Genomic DNA, 27,500 nt, shown 5'->3' on the forward strand with positions numbered 1-27,500 from the left:
TGTAGTGTTGAATCTCTGTTACAGTGAGTACCAGTATGTAGTGTTGAATCTCTGTTACAGTGAGTACCAGTATGTAGTGTTGAATCTCTGTTACAGTGAGTACCAGTATGTAGTGTTGAATCTCTGTTACAGTGAGTACCAGTATGTAGTGTTGAATCTCTATTACAGTGAGTACCAGTATGTAGTGTTGAATCTCTGTTACAGTGAGTACCAGTATGTAGTGTTGAATCTCTGTTACAGTGAGTACCAGTATGTAGTGTTGAATCTCTGTTACAGTGAGTACCAGTATGTAGTGTTGAATCTCTGTTACAGTGAGTACCAGTATGTAGTGTTGAATCTCTGTTACAGTGAGTACCAGTATGTAGTGTTGAATCTCTGTTACAGTGAGTACCAGTATTTAGTGTTGAATCTATATTAAACTGAGTACCAGTATTTAGTGTTGAATCTCTATTACAGTGAGTACCAGTATGTAGTGTTGAATCTCTGTTACAGTGAGTACCAGTATGTAGTGTTGAATCTCTGTTACAGTGAGTACCAGTATGTAGTGTTGAATCTCTGTTACAGTGAGTACCAGTATGTAGTGTTGAATCTCTGTTACAGTGAGTACCAGTATGTAGTGTTGAATCTCTGTTACAGTGAGTACCAGTATGTAGTGTTGAATCTATATTAAACTGAGTACCAGTATGTAGTGTTGAATCTCTGTTACAGTGAGTACCAGTATGTAGTGTTGAATCTCTGTTACAGTGAGTACCAGTATGTAGTGTTGAATCTCTGTTACAGTGAGTACCAGTATGTAGTGTTGAATCTCTGTTACAGTGAGTACCAGTATGTAGTGTTGAATCTCTATTACAGTGAGTACCAGTATGTAGTGTTGAATCTCTGTTACAGTGAGTACCAGTATGTAGTGTTGAATCTCTGTTACAGTGAGTACCAGTATGTAGTGTTGAATCTCTGTTACAGTGAGTACCAGTATGTAGTGTTGAATCTCTGTTACAGTGAGTACCAGTATGTAGTGTTGAATCTCTGTTACAGTGAGTACCAGTATGTAGTGTTGAATCTCTGTTACAGTGAGTACCAGTATGTAGTGTTGAATCTCTGTTACAGTGAGTACCAGTATGTAGTGTTGAATCTCTGTTACAGTGAGTACCAGTATGTAGTGTTGAATCTCTGTTAGGAGTTAGGGTTAAGGTCAGTCTGACCTGTGACCTCTGACCTGTGAGTAAGATGGCGGACATGGCCATGAAGCGGTGGAAGTCTATAGCGGCGTCGAAGGGGATGTATCGGTTGAGGAAGGTCTCTCGTCCCAGGGTGATGAGGTTACGGCACACCGTCAGCAGCATGTAGGGGTACAGGAAGGAGATGGCCGCCGCCGAACCACGCGACACCACTATGCCCACCGCCGACGTCTCCGGCACGCCCGAAGAGTCTGCCTGCAAACCATAGTCTAAAAACACAGCAAGATGTTTTTGTTTTCCTGTTCGTCCAGTGGTTTTTATTCTATGGGCTGGTTTCCCAGATGCAGATTATGCCTTGTCCTTAATTAAAAAGCACTTTCAAAAGAGAGATTCTCCATTGTGTATGTTTTTTTTTAGTCCAGGACTAGGTTTAATCTGTGTCTGGTTAAACCACACCTTTAATTTTCAGATGCATTTTGTAGGGCAATGGAGTCTGCATTGCATGAATATTCAATGAAATTATGAATATCCCATTAAAAAAGTGCACTATGCTAAAAATCTCTCCTTCATTTCCCGGTTGCTAAAAATTAAAATAGTTGACCTCTTTCAGTTTATATGACAAAACAAGTCAGTATACTGTAGAAATGAAGATCTGTAGATCTGAAATGAAAAGATGTAATAGAAATAGAGCTCATGGAACAGATATACCTTCTTAGACTTGCTTTATGTGAGAATGACAGCTCTATAACTCACATTTCTATGTGAGAAAATAGGAACACGTTGCAGCTTTAAGTGAATCAGTCGTGTCAACAAACCCGTCTTTTGTGACCGTCGTCAGCTTGCTGTACGCTTCCCAGGTGAAACATTTCGCACAGACTGTACATTATGACAACATTTTGTGATATTTATGTACGTTTTTGTCGTTCGCTCACACAAATGTATTTTTGGTTGGCACGTCGAAGTTCTGTAGCCTACACCCCTTAGCCAGTGATTGGTAAACAGTACCACTCCTAATAAGAGTGGGGAAAATGAATCGTTTGTTGTCAAGAAACAAGATAATTATATTTTTCATGCATATTTCTTCACTTGAGAAATACTTCGCCAAAACATCTTAGTTAGATGTAAAATTGCGCGACTAAGACCTCCTCGGCTAAAAAAAAAACCTGTCGAAATGTATGTTATCTTCGATTTATAAAGACTATTCTGAGGAAGTGTTTCTGGCTATGTTGTTGCTACAGTGGCTCAAAAAGGACAAACAACACGAACATTTTGTTTTGTTTTGACCAGGCAGGCTGTCAAATTCAATCATTCAAACGTATTTTATAAAAGCCCTTTTTACACCAGCAGTTGTTCATGAAGTACCCGGCTAAAAACAGGAGACCAGAGAGAGAGAGAGAGAGAAGAGAGGAAGACAAGAACACAACAACACAACAACACAACAACAACAACAACAACAACACAACAAGACAAAAACACAACAACAACAACAACAACAACAACAACACAACAAGACAACAACACAACAAGACAACAAGACAACAACAACACAACAAGACAACAAGACACCAACACACCAACACAACTCACAGTAGCATCTCTCCAGCGCCACTCCAGCTGTGATGCCGTAGACGATGGTGAAACAGACAATATGGCGACGGTAGTTCTCTATGAAACGTTTGAAGTGCTGTATCTTCTGCTGGACGGCGTTCCTGCTGGAGCGATCCTTCTTGGGTTTCACGTACACTTTCGGACTCTGGAGGCCCGATCTGGGAGGAGGATATGAGGTCGTTAGACTGAGATTAATTCATACACTTTCGGACTCTGGAGGCCCGATCTGGGAGGAGGATAAGAGGTAGTTAGACGGAGATTAACATTAGGATTCAGATCAACTTTATTGTCCCAACATAATTCATTAAACTGAAACTATTAAAGAAGGTTCAGGTCGGCAGTATAATTCACTTCAATGGCATTTATTGCTGAACGTGTTTCAACAGCAAACGTCTTTATCACAGCACTGTTGGAAAACTTTTTTAAAAACTCGATTTTACACGGAAGTCAAAAGACCTCTTTCTCAAGAAAGACCTGAAACATTTGGCCAATTTAATTTGTATCCTATAAAATCAAAAACAAAAAAATCTCACAACAAGGCAACAGTCAACATGCCCACCCCTCCTCCTCCTCCTCCTCCTTTGGACCAATTAAGATATCGTGTGACTAACAAACGTCCGTTCATTACTATAGCTCCCGCCTTGGGCCAATCAGTGTCGTTTTGTATAATGACGGATCTTTATGGCAAGACGCATCATTCACCCGAGTTTTGTCAAAATCGTCCCAGTGCTGTCTGATATATGATGTGTGATTTGTATTAGTCCTTCTCACTCAGATATCATGTGAACCTGGTATAATTCAGATATCATGTGAACCTGGTATAATTCAGATATCATGTGAACCTGGTATAATTCAGATATCATGTGAACCTGGTATAATTCAGATATCATGTGAACCCGGTATAATTCAGATATCATGTGAACCCGGTATAATTCAGATATGTGAACCTGGTATAATTCAGATATCATGTGAACCTGGTATAATTCAGATATGTGAACCTGGTATAATTCAGATATCATGTGAACCTGGTATAATTCAGATATCATGTGAACCCGGTATAATTCAGATATCATGTGAACCTGGTATAATTCAGATATCATGTGAACCTGGTATAATTCAGATATCATGTGAACCCGGTATAATTCAGATATCATGTGAACCCGGTATAATTCAGATATGTGAACCTGGTATAATTCAGATATCATGTGAACCTGGTATAATTCAGATATCATGTGAACCTGGTATAATTCAGATATCATGTGAACCTGGTATAATTCAGATATCATGTGAACCCGGTATAATTCAGATATCATGTGAACCTGGTATAATTCAGATATCATGTGAACCTGGTATAATTCAGATATCATGTGAACCTGGTATAATTCAGATATCATGTGAACCCGGTATAATTCAGATATCATGTGAACCCGGTATAATTCAGATATCATGTGAACCCGGTATAATTCAGATATCATGTGAACCCGGTATAATTCAGATATCATGTGAACCGGTATAATTCAGATATCATGTGAACCCGGTATAATTCAGATATCATGTGAACCCGGTATAATTCAGATATCATGTGAACCCGGTATAATTCAGATATCATGTGAACCGGTATAATTCAGATATCATGTGAACCTGGTATAATTCAGATATCATGTGAACCTGGTATAATTCAGATATCATGTGAACCCGGTATAATTCAGATATCATGTGAACCTGGTATAATTCAGATATCATGTGAACCTGGTATAATTCAGATATCATGTGAACCTGGTATAATTCAGATATCATGTGAACCTGGTATAATTCAGATATCATGTGAACCCGGTATAATTCAGATATCATGTGAACCCGGTATAATTCAGATATCATGTGAACCCGGTATAATTCAGATATCATGTGAACCCGGTATAATTCAGATATCATGTGAACCCGGTATAATTCAGATATCATGTGAACCCGGTATAATTCAGATATCATGTGAACCCGGTATAATTCAGATATCATGTGAACCTGGTATAATTCAGATATCATGTGAACCTGGTATAATTCAGATATCATGTGAACCTGGTATAATTCAGATATCATGTGAACCTGGTATAATTCAGATATCATGTGAACCTGGTATAATTCAGATATCATGTGAACCTGGTATAATTCAGATATCATGTGAACCTGGTATAATTCAGATATGTGAACCTGGTATAATTCAGATATCATGTGAACCTGGTATAATTCAGATATCATGTGAACCTGGTATAATTCAGATATCATGTGAACCTGGTATAATTCAGATATCATGTGAACCTGGTATAATTCAGATATCATGTGAACCTGGTATAATTCAGATATCATGTGAACCTGGTATAATTCAGACATCATGTGAACCCGGTATAATTCAGATATCATGTGAACCTGGTATAATTCAGATATCATGTGAACCTGGTATAATTCAGATATCATGTGAACCTGGTATAATTCAGATATCATGTGAACCTGGTATAATTCATGGCAAAATGTGTGGAATTGCAGGACATTAGCTGTAAAAAAATATATATATATATAAAAAAAACTGCAACAACAACAAAAAATAAGTTCTGTAAATCAAAAGTATTTGTTTACCTTTTGTTAATCAAATACGTTTTCTGCTTACAGATCCCTACGTACTGTATTAAATGTATAGTTGTGACTCCACGGTGCTGAGTTCACGTGAAACAGCTTTCCTCCTCTTCGTCTGAGGAGGAGGAAGGATCGGACCAAAACGCAGCGTGCTAAGTGTCCATATTGATTTATTCATAAAAACCAACTGAACACTGGAACAAAAAAAAATAATCAACGAGAAATATACGAAACAGTACCGTGTGGCCCAAACACTCACACGGAAACAAACACCCACAAACCAACAGTGAAAGCCTGGCTACCTAAGTATGATTCTCAATCAGAGACAACTAACGACACCTGCCTCTGATTGAGGACCAGACGAGGCCGAACACAGAAACCAAACATAGAAAAACAAACATAGACTTCCCACCCCAACTCACACCCTGACCATACTAAAAACCAAGAATCAAATAACCAAACTATGGTCAGAACGTGACATAATGTGAGTTCATGTGTAGCGGCCTAAATGTATAGTTTGTGTTTTTAGATCAACCGAGGTAAATTAATCTACAATGCTTGTTGATTTTTTTTCTTCTTCTTCTCTCCCGAAGAGAGAGAATATTCCCCCACAGTAAATACTAAGTACTCTACCGCATGGTAAAACCAGCATAATCCCTATATTTGAAGAGCTCAAAACTCAAGTGTTGTGTTATCTGCTAATGGAGGTAAGTAGAGGCAGGTAGCATCACTGGGGTGCACCACTCCAGACACCAGACATACTGTCATGCACAAGAGCAACCAAAGTCTCTTACACAACCTGAGGTAACCGTGGTAACCCCCAAATTACTGCTATCACTCACACTTCCCTGAAGTAGAACTTGTTTTGGTTTTTTTTAACCTTTATTTTCCCAAGTTTTTAGTCTCATTGTTCATGTTAATATATTTTATAAGATATAAAGACTATAAGGTCTATAAGACCTGGACGAAAAAGCAGCAGACAACATGTCAGACATTTACAATATAAATCACTACAATATAAAACACTACAGTATAAAACACTACAATATAAAACACTACAGTATAAAACACTACAATATAAAACACTACAATATAAAACACTACAATATAAATCACTACAATATAAAACACTACAATATAAAACACTACAATATAAATCACTACAATATAAATCACTACAATATAAATCACTACAATATAAAACACTACAATATAAAACACTACAATATAAAACACTACAGTATAAAACACTACAATATAAAACACTACAGTGTAAAACACATCTCCGAAGAGCTAAGGAAGGACAGAGGAGTTAAGGAAGGACAGAGGAGCTAAGGAAGGACAGAGGAGCTAAGAAAGGACAGAGGAGCTAAGGAAGGACAGAGGAGCTAAGGAAGGACAGAGGAGCTAAGGAAGGACAGAGGAGCTAAGGAAGGACAGAGGAGCTAAGGAAGGACAGAGGAGCTAAGGAAGGACAGTAGACGTAATCAGCATACGAGCAATGACTTTCCTAGTCAAATAAATAAAAAATAAATTACTATGTAGAGAATAGGGTGTAATTTAGCACATATCAATCACCACTATTGGTGTTGGCCAGAGATGACTTCATTACTCAGACATAAGAAGTCATGAGGAAATGTTCACCTTGAAACACACGTACCAAGAAGTCTGACATCGCTATGATGACATTTTTAAACCCCAGCTTTGACCCCACTGAGGTTCTGGACACGACGCCAACCTTCTGCGCCACGGAACAGAGACATTATAATATACACCACGGCCACTAACGGCACGGACACGTTGTCAGACTAGTGAAATGAACTCTCGTCTGTCACCCGACCATGAGGATGTCAGAGGACAGGCGTCTAGAGGTGAGAAGTGTTGTCCTTCGCTGTTGTATTGTATATGTACACATTACATTAATGAACTCTTGCCAGGTCATCTTCACAAAATAGGTTTTTGAAAACCGTACATTTTAATCCCAAAGCCGCTAAGAAATACAAAAATCAAATCCAGACGTAAAATATTTACACAAAAAGCAACCTAATATCGCCCAGTCAACTCTCAGTCGTTTAGTAAGTTCACCATTCTGCGGTTCTCACCGTTAAACATCGCAGTGTTCAACACAACGCTCTTATGTCCCACAATTCCCACAAGAATCAAACACACAAAAATGACCGGGTGCACCCTCTGTCCTCTAAAGTTACCTTTTCCTTTGTCGTCTACGAAGCCCTTGTCCGTCTTTCCCCAGGCTGCTGGAGAACTGCGTGTCCCCTTCTAAGGGCGAGCTAAGACAGAGAGGACATGACCATTTTAAATAAGGACCACTAGACTACCAAGCCCAGTGTTTATAAACTGACGGTTATCATACCTGCAGACAAGGAGTGAAGTAATTGAGTCACAAAATATAATAACAGGATACTTGGAAAAAGCAATCATTCTGTCATTTAAAAAATCATTAGCATGTCCACGACCCTGATAAGAGCCTGACAATCAACATGTTGGTCAAATCTGTAATAACTCCCTGGTGTTATTATCTTACCCATTCCTCTCTGGGGTGATGAAAGATACACGTTGGTTTCGACTCAGTCTGTTTCCTCCCTCCTTTTCCATCCCTAGATATACAGAGGATTATGGGTAAGTGCTGAGACAAGGACAGAGGAGGCCTTTGGTCCTGTACTGCTCAGTTGGTAAGAGTGGATCTCACAATGCCAAGATTGTGGGTTCAATTCCCACATGAATCACACGTACAGATGAATGGACGCCCCCTCTGTCCTCTAAAACTCTCTGGATTAAAGCCTCTGCTCAGTTGGTAAGTGTGGATCTACCAATGCCAAGATTGTGGGTTCAATTCCCACAAGAATCACACGTACAGATGAATGGATGCCCATTCATATACTATATTATCTATATTATTGTATAGTCACCTTTAATGTTGAGCTGGGCAAATTTCAGCTCCTTCTCGTGGTCCCGGAGCAAGAAGTGGAAGTCCTCCCAGCTGATCTGTTCCTTCTCGTTGAAGCCCGCGGCCTGTAGCATGGCCTGGATAGCCTCCTCAGCCTGGCCTTTAGACAGAAGGCTGCTGGAGATCTCTATGAATGACCTGCAGAACAGAGGGCGACAGGGTAACCTAGTAACCGAAAGGCTGCAAGTTCAAATCCCCGAGCTGACATTCTGCCCCTGAACAGGCAGTTAACCCACTGTTCCTAGGACAGAGTTAGGAACCCGTCGCACGGCGCTTGTCTTTTCATGTTGGGTTTGTGTGTGCAGCCAACGGCCTGGGATGTGGCCCTGCCGTACTGTACATCTACAGAGGACCACTGCTGAGTGTGTAATGTACCTTCAAAAGCCAGGCTGTATTTTTTAGGGTGACCCAACGACGAAGAAAGTACCGCTTACCGAAGTAGTCCAGAAAATTCCTCTTTTGATAAGAAACCGTCTCCGTCAACGTCGTGCATTGAGAACATCAGTTTGGATTTTTCCTCTGGTGAACCTACGACAAAACACAAATACATATTCACGTATTCATGTATTCACGTATTCATGTATTAGCGTATTCATGTAGTCACATATTAGCGTATTCATGTAGTCACATATTAGCGTATTCATGTAGTCACATATTCGCGTATTCATGTAGTCACATATTAGCGTATTCATGTTTTCACATATTAGTGTATTCATGTAGTCACATATTAGTGTATTCATGTCGTCACATATTAGTGTATTCATGTAGTCACATATTAGTGTATTCATGTAGTCACATATTAGTGTATTCATGTAGTCGCATATCAGTGTATTCATGTAGTCACATATTAGCGTATTCATGTAGTCACATATTAGTGTATTCATGTAGTCACATATTAGCGTATTCATGTAGTCACATATTAGTGTATTCATGTAGTCACATATTAGTGTATTCATGTAGTCACATATTAGTGTATTCATGTAGTCACATATTAGTGTATTCATGTAGTCGCATATTAGCGTATTCATGTAGTCACATATTAGTGTATTCATGTAGTCACATATTAGCGTATTCATGTAGTCACATATTAGCGTATTCATGTAGTCACATATCAGTGTATTCATGTAGTCACATATTAGCGTATTCATGTAGTCACATATTAGCGTATTCATGTAGTCACATATTAGTGTATTCACACATTCATCTATTCATGTATTAATTCATATTCAAATGCTGTGAATATGCTTCCACATCCTATACCTTTCATGAAAATGACGATGACATCGAGGAACTCCTGGAAGGAGAGGTATCCGTTTCCGTCCTTGTCGGCCAGCGTGAACATGGAGTCGACAAAGAGCGAGTCCGGTTTGAGTCCCAGAGCGTCTGCAAACTCAGTTCCTGTCAGCTCAGTCTGCAGGGCCTCCCGGGTCTTCCTACAGGACGCACCGCTCCGGTCTCTGACACCAGCCCTCTCTATCTCCAGGACCTATAGGATGGGGATCTGTTTTAACTCTGGGTTGAAGTCAATACGTATGCTTAGCCTGGTGTCATTGGGATTGTTAATGGTGGTCACATTGAATGGCTCAGTGGGTTAGAGAATGGCGTTAGCAATGCTATGGGTACAGAACGTCTATCCGTACTGAGCACCAGGGTTGTTGACAGTTCTGTAAGTGGCATTGGATAAAAGCATCTCCTAAATCACCATATTACAGTAAAGCATCTCCTAAATCACCATATTACAGTAAAGCATCTCCTAAATCACCATATTACTGTAAAACATCTCCTAAATCACCATATTACGGTAAAGCGTCTCCTAAATCACCATATTACAGTAAAACGTCTCCTAAATCACCATATTACGGTAAAGCGTCTCCTAAATCACCATATTACAGTAAAACGTCTCCTAAATCACCATATTACAGTAAAGCATCTCCTAAATCACCATATTACGGTAAAGCGTCTCCTAAATCACCATATTACAGTAAAACGTCTCCTAAATCACCATATTACAGTAAAACGTCTCCTAAATCACCATATTACAGTAAAGCGTCTCCTAAATCACCATATTACAGTAAAACGTCTCCTAAATCACCATATTACAGTAAAGCATCTCCTAAATCACCATATTACGGTAAAGCGTCTCCTAAATCACCATATTACAGTAAAACGTCTCCTAAATCACCATATTACAGTAAAACGTCTCCTAAATCACCATATTACAGTAAAACGTCTCCTAAATCACCATATTACAGTACCTTGGCAAAGGCACTCCTGATGAAGGTCTCAACTATCTGAGTCCTCTGGTCTCTGGTCACTGCCTCTCTCAGTAACTCCTTCTCTGTCATGTCCCTCACCGCCAGCTCCTGTCCACCGTCTGTCACCTCAGAGCGAAGATACCGGACAAACTCTCCACGCTGGCCCTCGTCCTCAAAGAACAGCACCTGGAGACAGACCACAACAAACAGAGTTTAAACACATACATACACACTCTCTCTCTCTCTCTCTCTCTCTGTCTCCCTCTCTCTCTCTCTCTCTTTCCACCCCCCTATCTCTCTCTCTCTCTCTCTCTCTCCCTTCCTCTCTCTCTCTCTCTCTCTCTCTTTCCACCCCCTATCTCTCTCTCCCTCCCTCTCCCTCTCCCTCTCTCTCTCTCTCTCTCTCCCTCTTTCCACTCCCCTATCTCTCTCTCTCTCTCTCCCTCTTTCCACACCCTATCTCTCTCTCTCTCTCTCTCTCGCTCGCTCCCTCCCTCTCCCTATCCCCCCCCTCTCTCTCTCTCTCTCTCTTTCCACTCCCCTATCTCTCTCTCTCTCTTTCCACCCCCTAGCTCTCTCTCCCTCTCTCTCTCTCTCTCTTTCCACCCCCTATCTCTCTCTCCCTCCCTCTCTCTCTATCCCATGCTCTTTCTTATTTGTCCCCTGTTAATCACTCACCAGGTCATACTCTTTGGGTGCTTTCATCAGCAGAGCTCTGCAGTAATAGTCACTGGACAGCAGGACGTCTAGGTGGGTCTGGGAACCAAGGCTGAGTGACCGTTGAGCGGGTCCAGACTGGTCAAACACCTGCAGTCTCCTCTTATCATCCACCAACAGATTGACTGGACGTAAGGGCTTCTTAGGGCCCTGCCACTCACAAGCTGGAGAGAGAAGAGGAAAGATGCAGAGAAGAGATGTAGAAGAGAGACGGAGAAGAGAGACGAACCACAGCAGAGAAGGAGAGGAAAAATGGAGAGGAGAGAATGAGAGGAGAGACAGAGAGGAGAGATGGAGAGAAGAGAAGGAGAGGACAGACAGACAGAGAGGAGAGATGGAGAGGAGAGACAGAGAGGGAAGATGGAGAGGAGAGATGGAGAGGAGAGATGGAGAGAAGAGACGGAGAGGAGAGACAGAGAGGAGAGACGGAGACAAGAGAGGAGAGACAGAGAGGAGAGACGGAGAGGAGAGACGGAGAGAAGAGATGGAGAGGAGAGACAGAGAGGAGAGATAGAGAGGACAGACAGAGAGGAGAGATGGAGAGGAGAGACGGAGAGGGGAGATGGAGAGGAGAGATGGAGAGGAGAGACGGAGAGGAGAGACGGAGAGAAGAGACGGAGAGGAGAGACAGAGAGGAGAGACAGAGAGGAGAGACGGAGACAAGAAAGAGAGGAGAGACGGAGAGCAGAGACGGAGAGGAGAGACGGAGAGGAGAGACGGAGAGGAGAGGAGAGGTGAGACGGAGAGGAGAGAAGGAGAGGAGAGACGGAGAGGACAGATAGAGAGGAGAGACAGAGAGGAGAGATGGAGAGGAGAGATAGAGAGGACAGACAGAGAGGAGAGATGGAGAGGAGAGACAGAGAGGGGAGAATGAGAGGGGAGATGGAGAGGAGAGATGGAGAGGAGAGACGAAGAGGAGAGACGGAGAGGAGAGACGGAGAGGAGAGACGGAGAGGAGAGACGGAGAGGGGAGATGGAGAGGAGAGATGGAGAGGACAGACAGAGAGGAGAGATGAGGAGGAGAGACGGAGAGGAGAGATAGAGAGGACAGACAGAGAGGAGAGATGGAGAGGAGAGACGGAGAGGGGGAGACGGAGAGGGGAGATGGAGAGGAGAGATGGAGAGGAGAGACGGAGAGGAGAGACGGAGAGGGAGAGACGGAGAGGAGAGACGGAGAGAAGAGACGGAGAGGGGAGATGGAGAGGAGAGATGGAGAGGAGAGACGGAGAGGAGAGACGGAGAGGGGAGATGGAGAGGAGAGATGGAGAGGAGAGACGGAGGGGAGATGGAGAGGAGAGATGGAGAGGAGAGACGGAGAGGAGAGATGGAGAGGAGAGGAGAGACAAAGAGGAGAGACAGAGAGAAGAGATGGAGAGGAGAGACGGAGAGGAGAGACGGAGAGGAGAGACGGAGAGGGGAGATGGAGAGGAGATATGGAGAGGAGAGACGGAGAGGACAGACAGAGAGGAGAGATGGAGAGGAGAGATAGAGAGGACAGACAGAGAGGAGAGATGGAGAGGAGAGACAGAGAGGAGAGAACGAGAGGAGAGACGGAGACAAGAAAGAGAGGAGAGACGGAGAGGAGAGATGAAGAGGAGAGATGGAGAGGAGAGGAGAGACGGAGAGGAGAGGAGAGACGGAGAGGAGAGATGGAGAGGAGAGACGGAGAGGAGAGATAGAGAGGACAGACAGAGAGGACAGACAGAGAGGAGAGATGAAGAGGAGAGACAGAGAGGGGAGATGGAGAGGAGAGACGGAGAGAAGAGACAGAGAGGAGAGACAGAGAGGAGAGATGGAGAGACAGAGAGGAGAGATGGAGAGGAGAGACGGAGAGGAGAGACGGAGAGGAGAGACAGAGAGGAGAGACGGAGAGGAGAGATGGAGAGGAGAGACAGAGAGGAGAGACAGAGAGGAGAGATGGAGAGACAGAGAGGAGAGATGGAGAGGAGAGACAGAGAGGAGAGACAGAGAGGAGAGATGGAGAGACAGAGAGGAGAGATGGAGAGGAGAGACAGAGAGGAGAGATGGAGAGAGAGAGACACACACATGGACCTGACACATCACACAGGAGACACATCACACAGTACCTAACCTGACACATCACACAGTACCTGACACATCACACAGTACCAACCTGACACATCACAGTACCTAACCTGACACATCACACTAGTACCTGACACATCACACGGTACCTAACCTGACACATCACACAGTACCTAACCTGACACATCACACAGTACCTAACACATCACACAGTACCTAACCTGACACATCACACAGTACCTAACCTGACACATCACACAGTACCTAACCTGACACATCACACATGACACACACCTGACACATCACACAGTACCTAACCTGACACATCACACAGTACCTGACACATCACACAGTACCTGACACATCACACAGTACCTAACCTGACACATCACACAGTACCTAACACAGTACCTAACCACATCACACAGTACCTGACACATCACACAGTACCTAACCTGACACATCACACAGTACCTAACCTGACACATCACACAGTACCTAACCTGACACATCACACAGTACCTGACACATCACACAGTACCTAACCTGACACATCACACAGTACCTAACCTGACACATCACACAGTACCTAACCTCACACACCTGACACATCACACAGTACCTAACACATCACACAGTACTAACTGACACACACAGTACCTACCCTGACACATCACACAGTACCTGACACATCACACAGTACCTAACCTGACACATCACACAGTACCTAACCTGACACATCACACAGTACCTAACCTGACACATCACACAGTACCTGACACATCACACAGTACCTAACCTGACACATCACACAGTACCTAACCTGACACATCACACAGTACCTGACACATCACACAGTACCTAACCTGACACATCACACATCTAACACAGTACCTGACACATCACACAGTACCTAACCTGACACATCACACAGTACCTAACCTGACACATCACACAGTACCTAACCTGACACATCACACAGTACCTGACACATCACACAGTACCTAACCTGACACATCACACAGTACCTAACCTGACACATCACACAGTACCTGACACATCACACAGTACCTAACCTGACACATCACACAGTACCCATCACACAGTACCTAACCTGACACATCACACAGTACCTGACACATCACACAGTACCTAACCTGACACATCACACAGTACCTTACCTGACACATCACACAGTACCTAACCTGACACATCACACAGTACCTAACCTGACACATCACACAGTACCTAACCTGACACATCACACAGTACCTAACCTGACACATCACACAGTACCTAACCTGACACATCACACAGTACCTAACCTGACACATCACCTGACACATCACACAGTACCTAACCTGACACATCACACAGTACCTAACCTGACACATCACACAGTACCTAATGACACACAGTACCTAACCTGACACATCACACAGTACCTAACCACATCACACAGTACCTAACCTGACACATCACACAGTACCTAACCTGACACATCACACAGTACCTAACCTGACACATCACACAGTACCTAACCTGACACATCACACAGTACCTAACCTGACACATCACACAGTACCTAACCTGACACATCACACAGTACCTAACCTGACACATCACACAGTACCTAACCTGACACATCACACAGTACCTAACCTGACACATCACACAGTACCTAACCTGACACATCACACAGTACCTAACCTGACACATCACACAGTACCTAACCTGACACATCACACAGTACCTAACCTGACACATCACACAGCACCTGACACATCACACAGTACCTGACACATCACACAGTACCTAACCTGACACATCACACAGCACCTGACACATCACACAGTACCTAACCTGACACATCACACAGTACCTAACACATCACACAGTACCTAACACATCACACGGTACCTAACCTAACACATCACACGGTACCTAACCTGACACATCACACTACCTAACCTGACACATCACACAGTACCATAACCTGACACATCACACAGTAACCTGACACATCACACAGTACCTAACCTGACACATCACACAGTACCTAACCTGACACATCACACAGTACCTAACCTGACACATCACACAGTACCTAACCTGACACATCACACAGTACCTAACCTGACACATCACACAGTACCTAACCTGACACATCACACAGTACCTAACCTGACACATCACACAGTACCTGACACATCACACAGTACCTAACCTGACACATCACACAGTACCTGACACATCACACAGTACCTAACCTGACACATCACACAGTACCTAACCTGACACATCACACAGTACCTGACCTGACACATCACACAGTACCTAACCTGACACATCACACAGTACCTACCTGACACATCACACAGTACCTAACCTGACACATCACACAGTACCTAACCTGACACATCACACAGTACCTGACACATCACACAGTACCTAACCTGTACCTAACCTGACACATCACACACCTGACACATCACACAGTACCTAACCTGACACATCACACAGTACCTAACCTGACACATCACACAGTACCCTGACACATCACACAGTACCTAACCTGACACATCACACAGTACCTACCTGACACATCACACAGTACCTAACCTGACACATCACACAGTACCTGACCTGACACATCACACAGTACCTAACCTGACACATCACACAGTACCTAACCTGACCATCACACAGTACCTGACACATCACACAGTACCTAACCTGACACATCACACAGTACCTAACCTGACACATCACACAGTACCTAACCTGACACATCACAGTACCTAACCTGACACATCACACAGTACCTGACACATCACACAGTACCTAACCTGACACATCACACAGTACCTAACCTGACACATCACACAGTACCTAACCTGACACATCACACAGTACCTAACCTGACACATCACAGTACCTAACCTGACACATCACACAGTACCTAACCTGACACATCACACAGTACCTAACCTGACACATCACACAGTACCTAACCTGACACATCACACAGTACCTAACCTGACACATCACACAGTACCTAACCTGACACATCACACAGTACCTAACCTGACACATCACACAGTACCTAACCTGACACATCACACAGTACCTAACCTGACACATCACACAGTACCTAACCTGACACATCACACAGTACCTGACACACACATGACACATCACACAGTACCTAACCTGACACATCACACAGTACCTAACCTGACACATCACACAGTACCTAACCTGACACATCACACAGTACCTAACCTGACACATCACACAGTACCTAACCTGACACATCACACAGTACCTGACACATCACACAGTACCTAACCTGACACATCACACAGTACCTAACCTGACACATCACACATCACACAGTACCTAACCTGACACATCACACAGTACCTAACCTGACACATCACACAGTACCTAACCTGACACATCACACAGTACCTGACACATCACACAGTACCTAACCTGACACATCACACAGTACCTAACCTGACACATCACACAGTACCTAACCTGACACATCACACAGTACCTAACCTGTACCTAACCTGACACATCACACAGTACCTAACCTGACACATCACACAGTACCTAACCTGACACATCACACAGTACCTAACCTGACACATCACACAGTACCTACCATCACACAGTACCTAACACATCACACAGTACCTGACCTGACACATCACACAGTACCTGACCTGACACATCACACAGTACCTGACACATCACACAGTACCTAACCTGACACATCACACAGTACCTAACACATCACACAGTACCTAACCTGACACATCACACAGTACCTGACACATCACACAGTACCTGACACATCACACAGTACCTAACCTGACACATCACACAGTACCTAACCTGACACATCACACAGTACCTGACACATCACACAGTACCTAACCTGACACATCACACAGTACCTAACCTGACACATCACACAGTACCTAACCTGACACATCACACAGTACCTGACACATCACACAGTACCTGACACATCACACAGTACCTAACCTGACACATCACACAGTACCTGACACATCACACAGTACCTAACACATCACACAGTACCTAACCTGACACATCACACAGTACCTGACACATCACACAGTACCTAACACATCACACAGTACCTAACCTGACACATCACACAGTACCTGACACATCACACAGTACCTAACCTGACACATCACACAGTACCTGACACATCACACAGTACCTAACCTGACACATCACACAGTACCTAACCTGACACATCACACAGTACCTGACACATCACACAGTACCTAACCTGACACATCACACAGTACCTAACCTGACACATCACACAGTACCTGACACATCACACAGTACCTAACCTGACACATCACACAGTACCTGACACATCACACAGTACCTAACCTGACACATCACACAGTACCTAACCTGACACATCACACAGTACCTAACATGACACATCACACAGTACCTAACCTGACACATCACACAGTACCTAACCTGACACATCACACAGTACCTAACCTGACACATCACACAGTACCTGACACATCACACAGTACCTAACCTGACACATCACACAGTACCTAACCTGACACATCACACAGTACCTAACCTGACACATCACACAGTACCTAACCTGACACATCACACAGTACCTAACCTGACACATCACACAGTACCTAACCTGACACATCACACAGTACCTGACACATCACACAGTACCTAACCTGACACATCACACAGTACCTAACCTGACACATCACACAGTACCTGACACATCACACAGTACCTGACACATCACACAGTACCTAACCTGACACATCACACAGTACCTAACCTGACACATCACACAGTACCTAACCTGACACATCACACAGTACCTAACCTGACACATCACACACCTAACCACACATCACACTAACCTGACACATCACACAGTACCTAACCTGACACATCACACAGTACCTAACCTGACACATCACACAGTACCTGACACATCACACAGTACCTAACCTGACACATCACACAGTACCTAACCTGACACATCACACAGTACCTAACCTGACACATCACACAGTACCTGACACATCACACAGTACCTAACCTGACACATCACACAGTACCTGACACATCACACAGTACCTAACCTGACACATCACACAGTACCTAACCTGACACATCACACAGTACCTGACACATCACACAGTACCTTACCTGACACATCACACAGTACCTAACCTGACACATCACACAGTACCTAACCTGACACATCACACAGTACCTAACCTGACACATCACACAGTACCTAACCTGACACATCACACAGTACCTAACCTGACACATCACACAGTACCTAACCTGACACATCACACAGTACCTACCTGACACCTGACACATCACACAGTACCTAACCTGACACATCACACAGTACCTAACCTGACACATCACACAGTACCTAACCTGACACATCACACAGTACCTAACCTGACACATCACACAGTACCTGACACATCACACAGTACCTGACACATCACACAGTACCTAACCTGACACATCACACAGTACCTAACCTGACACATCACACAGTACCTAACCTGACACATCACACAGTACCTAACCTGACACATCACACAGTACCTAACCTGACACATCACAGTACCTAACCTGACACATCACACAGTACCTAACCTGACACATCACACAGTACCTAACCTGACACATCACACAGTACCTAACCTGACACATCACACAGACACATCACACAGTACCTAACCTGACACATCACACAGTACCTGACACATCACACAGTACCTAACCTGACACATCACACAGTACCTAACCTGACACATCACACAGTACCTAACCTGACACATCACACAGTACCTGACACATCACACAGTACCTAACCTGACACATCACACAGTACCTAACCTGACACATCACACAGTACCTAACCTGACACATCACACAGTACCTAACCTGACACATCACACAGTACCTAACCTGACACATCACACAGTACCTAACCTGACACATCACACAGTACCTAACCTGACACATCACACAGTACCTAACCTGACACATCACACAGTACCTAACCTGACACATCACACAGTACCTAACCTGACACATCACACAGTACCTAACCTGACACATCACACAGTACCTAACCTGACACATCACACAGTACCTACCTGACACATCACACCTAACCTGACACATCACACAGTACCTAACCTGACACATCACACAGTACCTACCTGACACATCACACAGTACCTAACCTGACACATCACACAGTACCTAACCTGACACATCACACAGTACCTGACACATCACACAGTACCTAACCTGACACATCACACAGTACCTAACCTGACACATCACACAGTACCTGACACATCACACAGTACCTGACACATCACACAGTACCTAACCTGACACATCACACAGTACCTGACACATCACACAGTACCTAACCTGACACATCACACAGTACCTAACCTGACACATCACACAGTACCTAACCTGACACATCACACAGTACCTAACCTGACACATCACACACCTGACACATCACACCTAACCTGACACATCACACAACCTGACACATCACACAGTACCTAACCTGACACATCACACAGTACCTAACCTGACACATCACACAGTACCTGACACATCACACAGTACCTAACCTGACACATCACACAGTACCTAACCTGACACATCACACAGTACCTAACCTGACACATCACACAGTACCTAACCTGACACATCACACAGTACCTACCTGACACATCACACACCTAACCTGACACATCACACAGTACCTAACCTGACACATCACACAGTACCTAACCTGACACATCACACAGTACCTAACCTGACACATCACACAGTACCTAACCTGACACATCACACAGTACCTAACCTGACACATCACACAGTACCTAACCTGACACATCACACAGTACCTAACCTGACACATCACACAGTACCTAACCTGACACATCACACAGTACCTGACACATCACACAGTACCTAACCTGACACATCACACAGTACCTGACACATCACACAGTACCTAACCTGACACATCACACAGTACCTAACCTGACACATCACACAGTACCTAACCTGACACATCACACAGTACCTAACCTGACACATCACACAGTACCTAACCTGACACATCACACAGTACCTAACATCACACAGTCACACAACCTGACACATCACACAGTACCTAACCTGACACATCACAACCTGACACATCACACAGTACCTAACCTGACACATCAGTACTAACCTGACACATCACACTAACCTGACACATCACACAGTACCTAACCTGACACATCACACAGTACCTGACACATCACACAGTACCTAACCTGACACATCACACAGTACCTAACCTGACACATCACACAGTACCTAACCTGACACATCACACAGTACCTAACCTGACACATCACACAGTACCTGACACATCACACAGTACCTGACACATCACACAGTACCTGACACATCACACAGTACCTAACCTGACACATCACACAGTACCTAACCTGACACATCACACAGTACCTAACCTGACACATCACACAGTACCTACCTGACACATCACACAGTACCTAACCTGACACATCACACAGTACCTAACCTGACACATCACACAGTACCTAACCTGACACATCACACAGTACCTAACCTCACACAGTACCTAACCTGACACATCACACAGTACCTGACACATCACACAGTACCTAACCTGACACATCACACAGTACCTAACCTGACACATCACACAGTACCTGACACATCACACAGTACCTAACCTGACACATCACACAGTACCTAACCTGACACATCACACAGTACCTAACCTGACACATCACACAGTACCTAACCTGACACATCACACAGTACCTAACCTGACACATCACACAGTACCTACCCTGACACATCACACAGTACCTAACACATCACACAGTACCTAACCTGACACATCACACAGTACCTGACACATCACACAGTACCTAACCTGACACATCACACAGTACCTGACACATCACACAGTACCTAACCTGACACATCACACAGTACCTAACCTGACACATCACACAGTACCTGACACATCACACAGTACCTAACCTGACACATCACACAGTACCTAACCACATCACACAGTACCTACCTGACACATCACACAGTACCTGACACATCACACAGTACCTAACCTGACACATCACACAGTACCTAACCTGACACATCACACAGTACCTAACCTGACACATCACACAGTACCTAACCTGACACATCACACAGTACCTGACACATCACACAGTACCTAACCCGACACATCACACAGTACCTAACCTGACACATCACACAGTACATCCACAGTACCTGACACATCACACAGTACCTAACCTGACACATCACACAGTACCTAACCTGACACATCACACAGTACCTAACCTGACACATCACACCTAACCTGACACATCACACAGTACCTAACCTGACACATCACACAGTACCTAACCTGACACATCACACAGTACCTAACCATCACACAGTACCTCACACATCACCAGTACCTGACACATCACACAGTACCTAACCTGACACATCACACAGTACCTAACCTGACACATCACACAGTACCTAACCTGACACATCACACAGTACCTAACCTGACACATCACACAGTACCTGACACATCACACAGTACAGACACATCACACAGTACCTAACCTGACACATCACACAGTACCTAACCTGACACATCACACAGTACCTAACCTGACACATCACACAGTACCTAACCTGACACATCACACAGTACCTAACCTGACACATCACACAGTACCTAACCTGACACATCACACAGTACCTGACACATCACACAGTACCTAACCTGACACATCACACAGTACCTGACACATCACACAGTACCTGACACATCACACAGACCACATCACACAGTACCTAACCTAACACATCACACAGTACCTAACCTGACACATCACACAGTACCTAACCTGACACATCACACAGTACCTGACACATCACACACCTGACACATCACCTAACACATCACACAGACCTGACACATCACACAGTACCTAACCTGACACATCACACAGTACCTAACCTGACACATCACACAGTACCTGACACATCACACAGTACCTAACCTGACCTGACACATCACACAGTACAGGGGGTTCCTTTGTTGTCACACAGTACCTAACCTGACACATCACACGTACCTAAGACACATCACACTCACCTAACCTGACACATCACACTTCTGGAACTTCTAACCTGACACATAAACTTGGCCTTTCTGAAGTAGGCCACATCACAAGAGCACATGAGACACATCACACAGTACCTAACCTGAAGCTCACTGGCAGGGGAACAATGTAGTCAACAGAGAATCACTCAGGGAAGTTCACCACGGCTATGGTCAAAATGCTTGTGTATCAAAATCTGCTATTTTAAAATGTTTTACTTGCTATTGTTTTCCCCTGTCAAAAAAAATGATATTTGGGATGTTTAACCTACTTTAAATAAATGAACTGATCGCAAGTCCCTCTGGATATGACTATCAAAATAACCTCATGTAAAACGTGGATTAACATCGGATACCGACCAACGGGAAAGAGGAACAGGCAGATGACTAGGATGCCGAAGCCAGCTTTACTCCCTGCGTCAAAGTAGTTGAGCTTGGTGGCTTTGGTGCAGGGGTGGAGCTCAGAGGTTGTGACCTGAGAGGGCTGGGGACAAGGGTCACCTGGGACAGACAGACAGACAGACAGTTTAACCTGACACATCACACAGTACCTAACCTGACACATCACACACTGACACATCACACAAATAACATCACACAGTAAAACATCACACAGCAGACAGACAGCGAGAGAGACAGACAGACAGACAGACAGACAGACAGACAGACAGACAGACAGACAGCGAGAGAGACAGACAGACAGACAGACAGACAGACAGACAGACAGACAGACAGAGTGAGAGACAGACAGACAGACAGACAGACAGACAGACAGACAGACAGACAGACAGACAGAGAGACAGACAGAAAGACAGACAGACAGACAGACAGACAGACAGACAGAGAGACAGACAGACAGACAGAGAGACAGACAGACAGACAGACAGACAGACAGACAGACAGACAGACAGACAGACAGACAGAGAGAGAGACAAACAGACAGAGAGAGAGAGAGAGAGACAGACAGACAGACAGACAGACAGACAGACAGACAGGGACACAGGGAGATTTGTTACTATACCAGCAGCAGTCAACATTTTGGAGCAACAGGGAATACTGTGGTTTCGTTGCTTATTTGTATTGGCAATACCACAAAAATTATACATTTAAAGAGGACACGATCTTTACCATCCTTCCAGAAGAAGACTCTTCTCTGTATGTCCTCAGCCTCCGCGCCGGTGACCGCTGTAATGACGTCATGAAAGGTTGTGTTGCGAATGGCCTGCAGCTCTTCAGCTGTGAACAGACTTGAGGAACAACCAGAAGGAGTTAGATCGACTGTGACCGTTATGATGACGTCACCCAAAACAGTGAATCAAAGCTGATCATAACAGACATTAGTCTTGACAGTTTCCTCAGTTCAAAGTCGAGTTCAACACCAGGCTATTGTTTATTTTATTCGTGGCTTACGTTCTCACAGGTATCCATCCAAGCTTCCGAGCGAAACGTGAGAACGGCAGGAAATCGAGGTTCAACCAAGCGGTAACAGTTTCATACGATTAGCGTGTGAGGTTTACATTTGACCCTGTTCCTACCCGTTCTGTGTGTTCTCGAACCAGAAGCGGTCTCCATTCCTGATGCGATTAAACTGGTCCAGTATGATAGAGGAGAAGACCTGACCAGGACCGTCCACAGACTCCAGGAGACCTCCAGGAAACAGCTCCAGTTTAGAGATATCCCCGTGGTACAGGTCTGCCAGGTCCCTGAATAGCTATAGATCCAGTAAGGTCGAGACAGAATAGAGAGGGTAGGTTATTCACTGCAGCACAGCAATAGGAGACCTCCAGGAAACAACTCCAGTTTAGAGATAGAGACTGATTCCGACTGATCTCAGACCAGTAGTTTAATCCCCTCCCTGTGGCTCTGACTGATCTCAGAGCAGTAGTTGAATCTCCTCCCTGTGGTTCTGACTGATCTCAGACCAGTAGTTTAATCCCCTCCCTGTGGCTCCGACTGATCTCAGACCAGTAGTTTAATCCCCTCCCTGTGGCTCTGACTGATCTCAGAGCAGTAGTTGAATCTCCTCCCTGTGGTTCTGACTGATCTCAGAGCAGTAGTTTAATCCCCTCCCTGTGGTTCTGACTGATCTCAGAACAGTAGTTTAATCCCCTCCCTGTGGCTCTGACTGATCTCAGACCAGTAGTTGAATCTCCTCCCTGTGGCTCTGACTGATCTCAGACCAGTAGTTTAATCCCCTCCCTGTGGCTCTGACTGATCTCAGACCAGTAGTTGAATCCCCTCCCTGTGATTCTGACTGATCTCAGACCAGTAGTTGAATCCCCTCCCTGTGGCTCTGACTGATCTCAGACCAGTAGTTGAATCTCCTCCCTGTGGCTCTGACTGATCTCAGACCAGTAGTTGAATCCCCTCCCTGTGGCTCTGACTGATCTCAGACCAGTAGTTGAATCCCCTCCCTGTGATTCTGACTGATCTCAGACCAGTAGTTGAATCCCCTCCCTGTGGTTCTGACTGATCTCAGACCAGTAGTTGAATCCCCTCTGAGTCATGAGTAGGTTAACCAACCACATACACTACCACGATCATTGGCAAATAAAACCTCCTTCTCATTAACAGCACGTACTGTATGGACTTACGTAAACACATTAATAACCCATCCAGAAAACATTCATGAGCATTGCGTAATAAGTTCTGATAGTACCTGTGGGTTGGTGGTGTTGAGCTGAGGGTTTATGTCTCCCCACCTCTCTACAGGGACCAGGCCCAGCCCCTCTCTGACCTGGTTGTAGCTGGGCAGGCCAAAGTCTCGGCCTCTCTGCACCGTCAGAGCCACCAAGTCCGACCGCGAGAACCGCAGAGGCCCGTACATATAATCTAGTGGGGAGAAGGCCCACCAATATACATCAATATTTATTTATTTTATTTTATAAAATGTTTTTTATTTTTTTCTTAAAATTGCATTGTTGGTTAAGGGGCTTCGTACGTAAGCATTTCACTGTGAGGTCTACTACACCTGTTGTATTCAGCATTTCACTGTAAGGTCTACCTACACCTGTTGTATTCAGCATTTCACTGTGAGGTCTACTACACCTGTTGTATTCAGCACTTCACTGTAAGGTCTACTACACCTGTTGTATTCAGCATTTCACTGTAAGGTCTACTACACCTGTTGTATTCAGCATTTCACTGTAAGGTCTACCTACACCTGTTGTATTCAGCATTTCACTGTAAGGTCTACTACACCTGTTGTATTCAGCATTTCACTGTGAGGTCTACTACACCTGTTGTATTCAGCACTTCACTGTAAGGTCTACTACACCTGTTGTATTCAGCATTTCACTGTAAGGTCTACTACACCTGTTGTATTCAGCATTTCACTGTAAGGTCTACCTACACCTGTTGTATTCAGCATTTCACTGTAAGGTCTACTACACCTGTTGTATTCAGCATTTCACTGTGAGGTCTACTACACCTGTTGTATTCAGCATTTCACTGTAAAGTCTACTACACCTGTTGTATTCAGCATTTCACTGTAAGGTCTACTACACCTGTTGTATTCAGCATTTCACTGTAAAGTCTACTACACCTGTTGTATTCAGCATTTCACTGTAAGGTCTACCTACACCTGTTGTATTCAGCATTTCACTGTGAGGTCTACTACACCTGTTGTATTCAGCATTTCACTGTAAGGTCTACTACACCTGTTGTATTCAGCATTTCACTGTGAGGTGTTGTATTCGGGCGCATGTGACAAATAACAATCTGATTTGATTCACTCAACTATAACAGCTGTAGCTATGACAACTGAAACGTCACATGTTTTCTTCATACTGTACCGAAGCGTCCAGACAGAGACAACTCCTCTCCACTTCTGACCATGTAAAGCCACGTGCCGGTACAAGGCCTTAAAAAAGACCCTTTAAAACTGAAAGTAATCGTTAATAACCTCTCAAGTCTTCCACGATGACGTTGTCCTCTCTCTCCGCGATCTGCGAGGTCATGCCCATAAGCAGTCGATCTATATCCTGTCCGGACTTCAGGTTGGGGTTCTACAACAGACAACTGTCTCAACACCGGTACATATAAAGTAGGTAGCAGATACCGCCTGGTCCCAGATCAGTGATGCATTACATTTAAAATGGCCGTATGAGTCGGACAGACAACTAAACACATATCTGGGACCAGGCTACAATAAATGACAAAACAATTTATTTATTTTTACAATTTGATGTGTTTTTCTTACATATATGGATCAATGGGTTTACCTGCCGGTTCCAGAAGCTGTTACACAGGCGAATGGCTGGCGACGTGCTCCCGTCGACGTTGACAACCTTCTGAAAGTGGCATGTTCTGTTCCTGTGGCCAACAGAAGGAAGTAGGAAAAAGTCACGATGACACAAATGAGCTGTTAATATATGAATGTTGACACAAATGAGCTGTTAATATATGAATGTTGACACAAATGAGCTGTTAATATATGAATGTTGACACAAACGCAGCATTAAAGGGGGCCGTTGTTTCTTAGAACAAAACAACACCACAAATATAGAGTTTTACCTTTATTTTAACGAGGCAAGTCAGTTAAGAAACAAATTCTTGTTTACAACGACGGCCTACCCAGGGAGAGACTGGGCCAATTGTGCGCCGCCCTATGGGACTCACAATCATGGCAGGTTAAGATACAGCCTGGAATCGAAGCAGGGTCTGTAGTGACGCCCCTACCACTGAAATGAGTGCCTTAGACCGCTGCGCCACTCAGGGGCCCTATGGGAGTAGCCTGAAGAAATCTGAGGTGT

At 44.3% G+C, this 27,500-nt stretch overlaps 1 protein-coding gene across 1 annotated transcript in view; it reads right to left on the reverse strand.

Moving 5' to 3' along the window:
* Positions 1–27,500, reverse strand: part of LOC135509775 (dual oxidase 2-like) — a 43,610-nt gene that overhangs the window by 8,149 nt on the left and 7,961 nt on the right. Inside the window, 17 exon segments of the mRNA XM_064930675.1 lie at positions 1,214–1,444; positions 2,763–2,941; positions 7,616–7,696; positions 7,951–8,023; positions 8,336–8,511; positions 8,808–8,901; positions 9,634–9,859; positions 10,629–10,814; positions 11,307–11,509; positions 22,509–22,524; positions 22,746–22,797; positions 23,103–23,247; positions 23,875–23,993; positions 24,282–24,457; positions 25,406–25,578; positions 26,651–26,753; positions 26,970–27,060. Coding sequence (XP_064786747.1) covers positions 1,214–1,444; positions 2,763–2,941; positions 7,616–7,696; positions 7,951–8,023; positions 8,336–8,511; positions 8,808–8,901; positions 9,634–9,859; positions 10,629–10,814; positions 11,307–11,509; positions 22,509–22,524; positions 22,746–22,797; positions 23,103–23,247; positions 23,875–23,993; positions 24,282–24,457; positions 25,406–25,578; positions 26,651–26,753; positions 26,970–27,060 — 2,324 coding nt within the window.

Source organism: Oncorhynchus masou, chromosome 22 (assembly GCF_036934945.1).
Source record: "Oncorhynchus masou masou isolate Uvic2021 chromosome 22, UVic_Omas_1.1, whole genome shotgun sequence".
Classification (NCBI taxonomy): domain Eukaryota; kingdom Metazoa; phylum Chordata; class Actinopteri; order Salmoniformes; family Salmonidae; genus Oncorhynchus; species Oncorhynchus masou.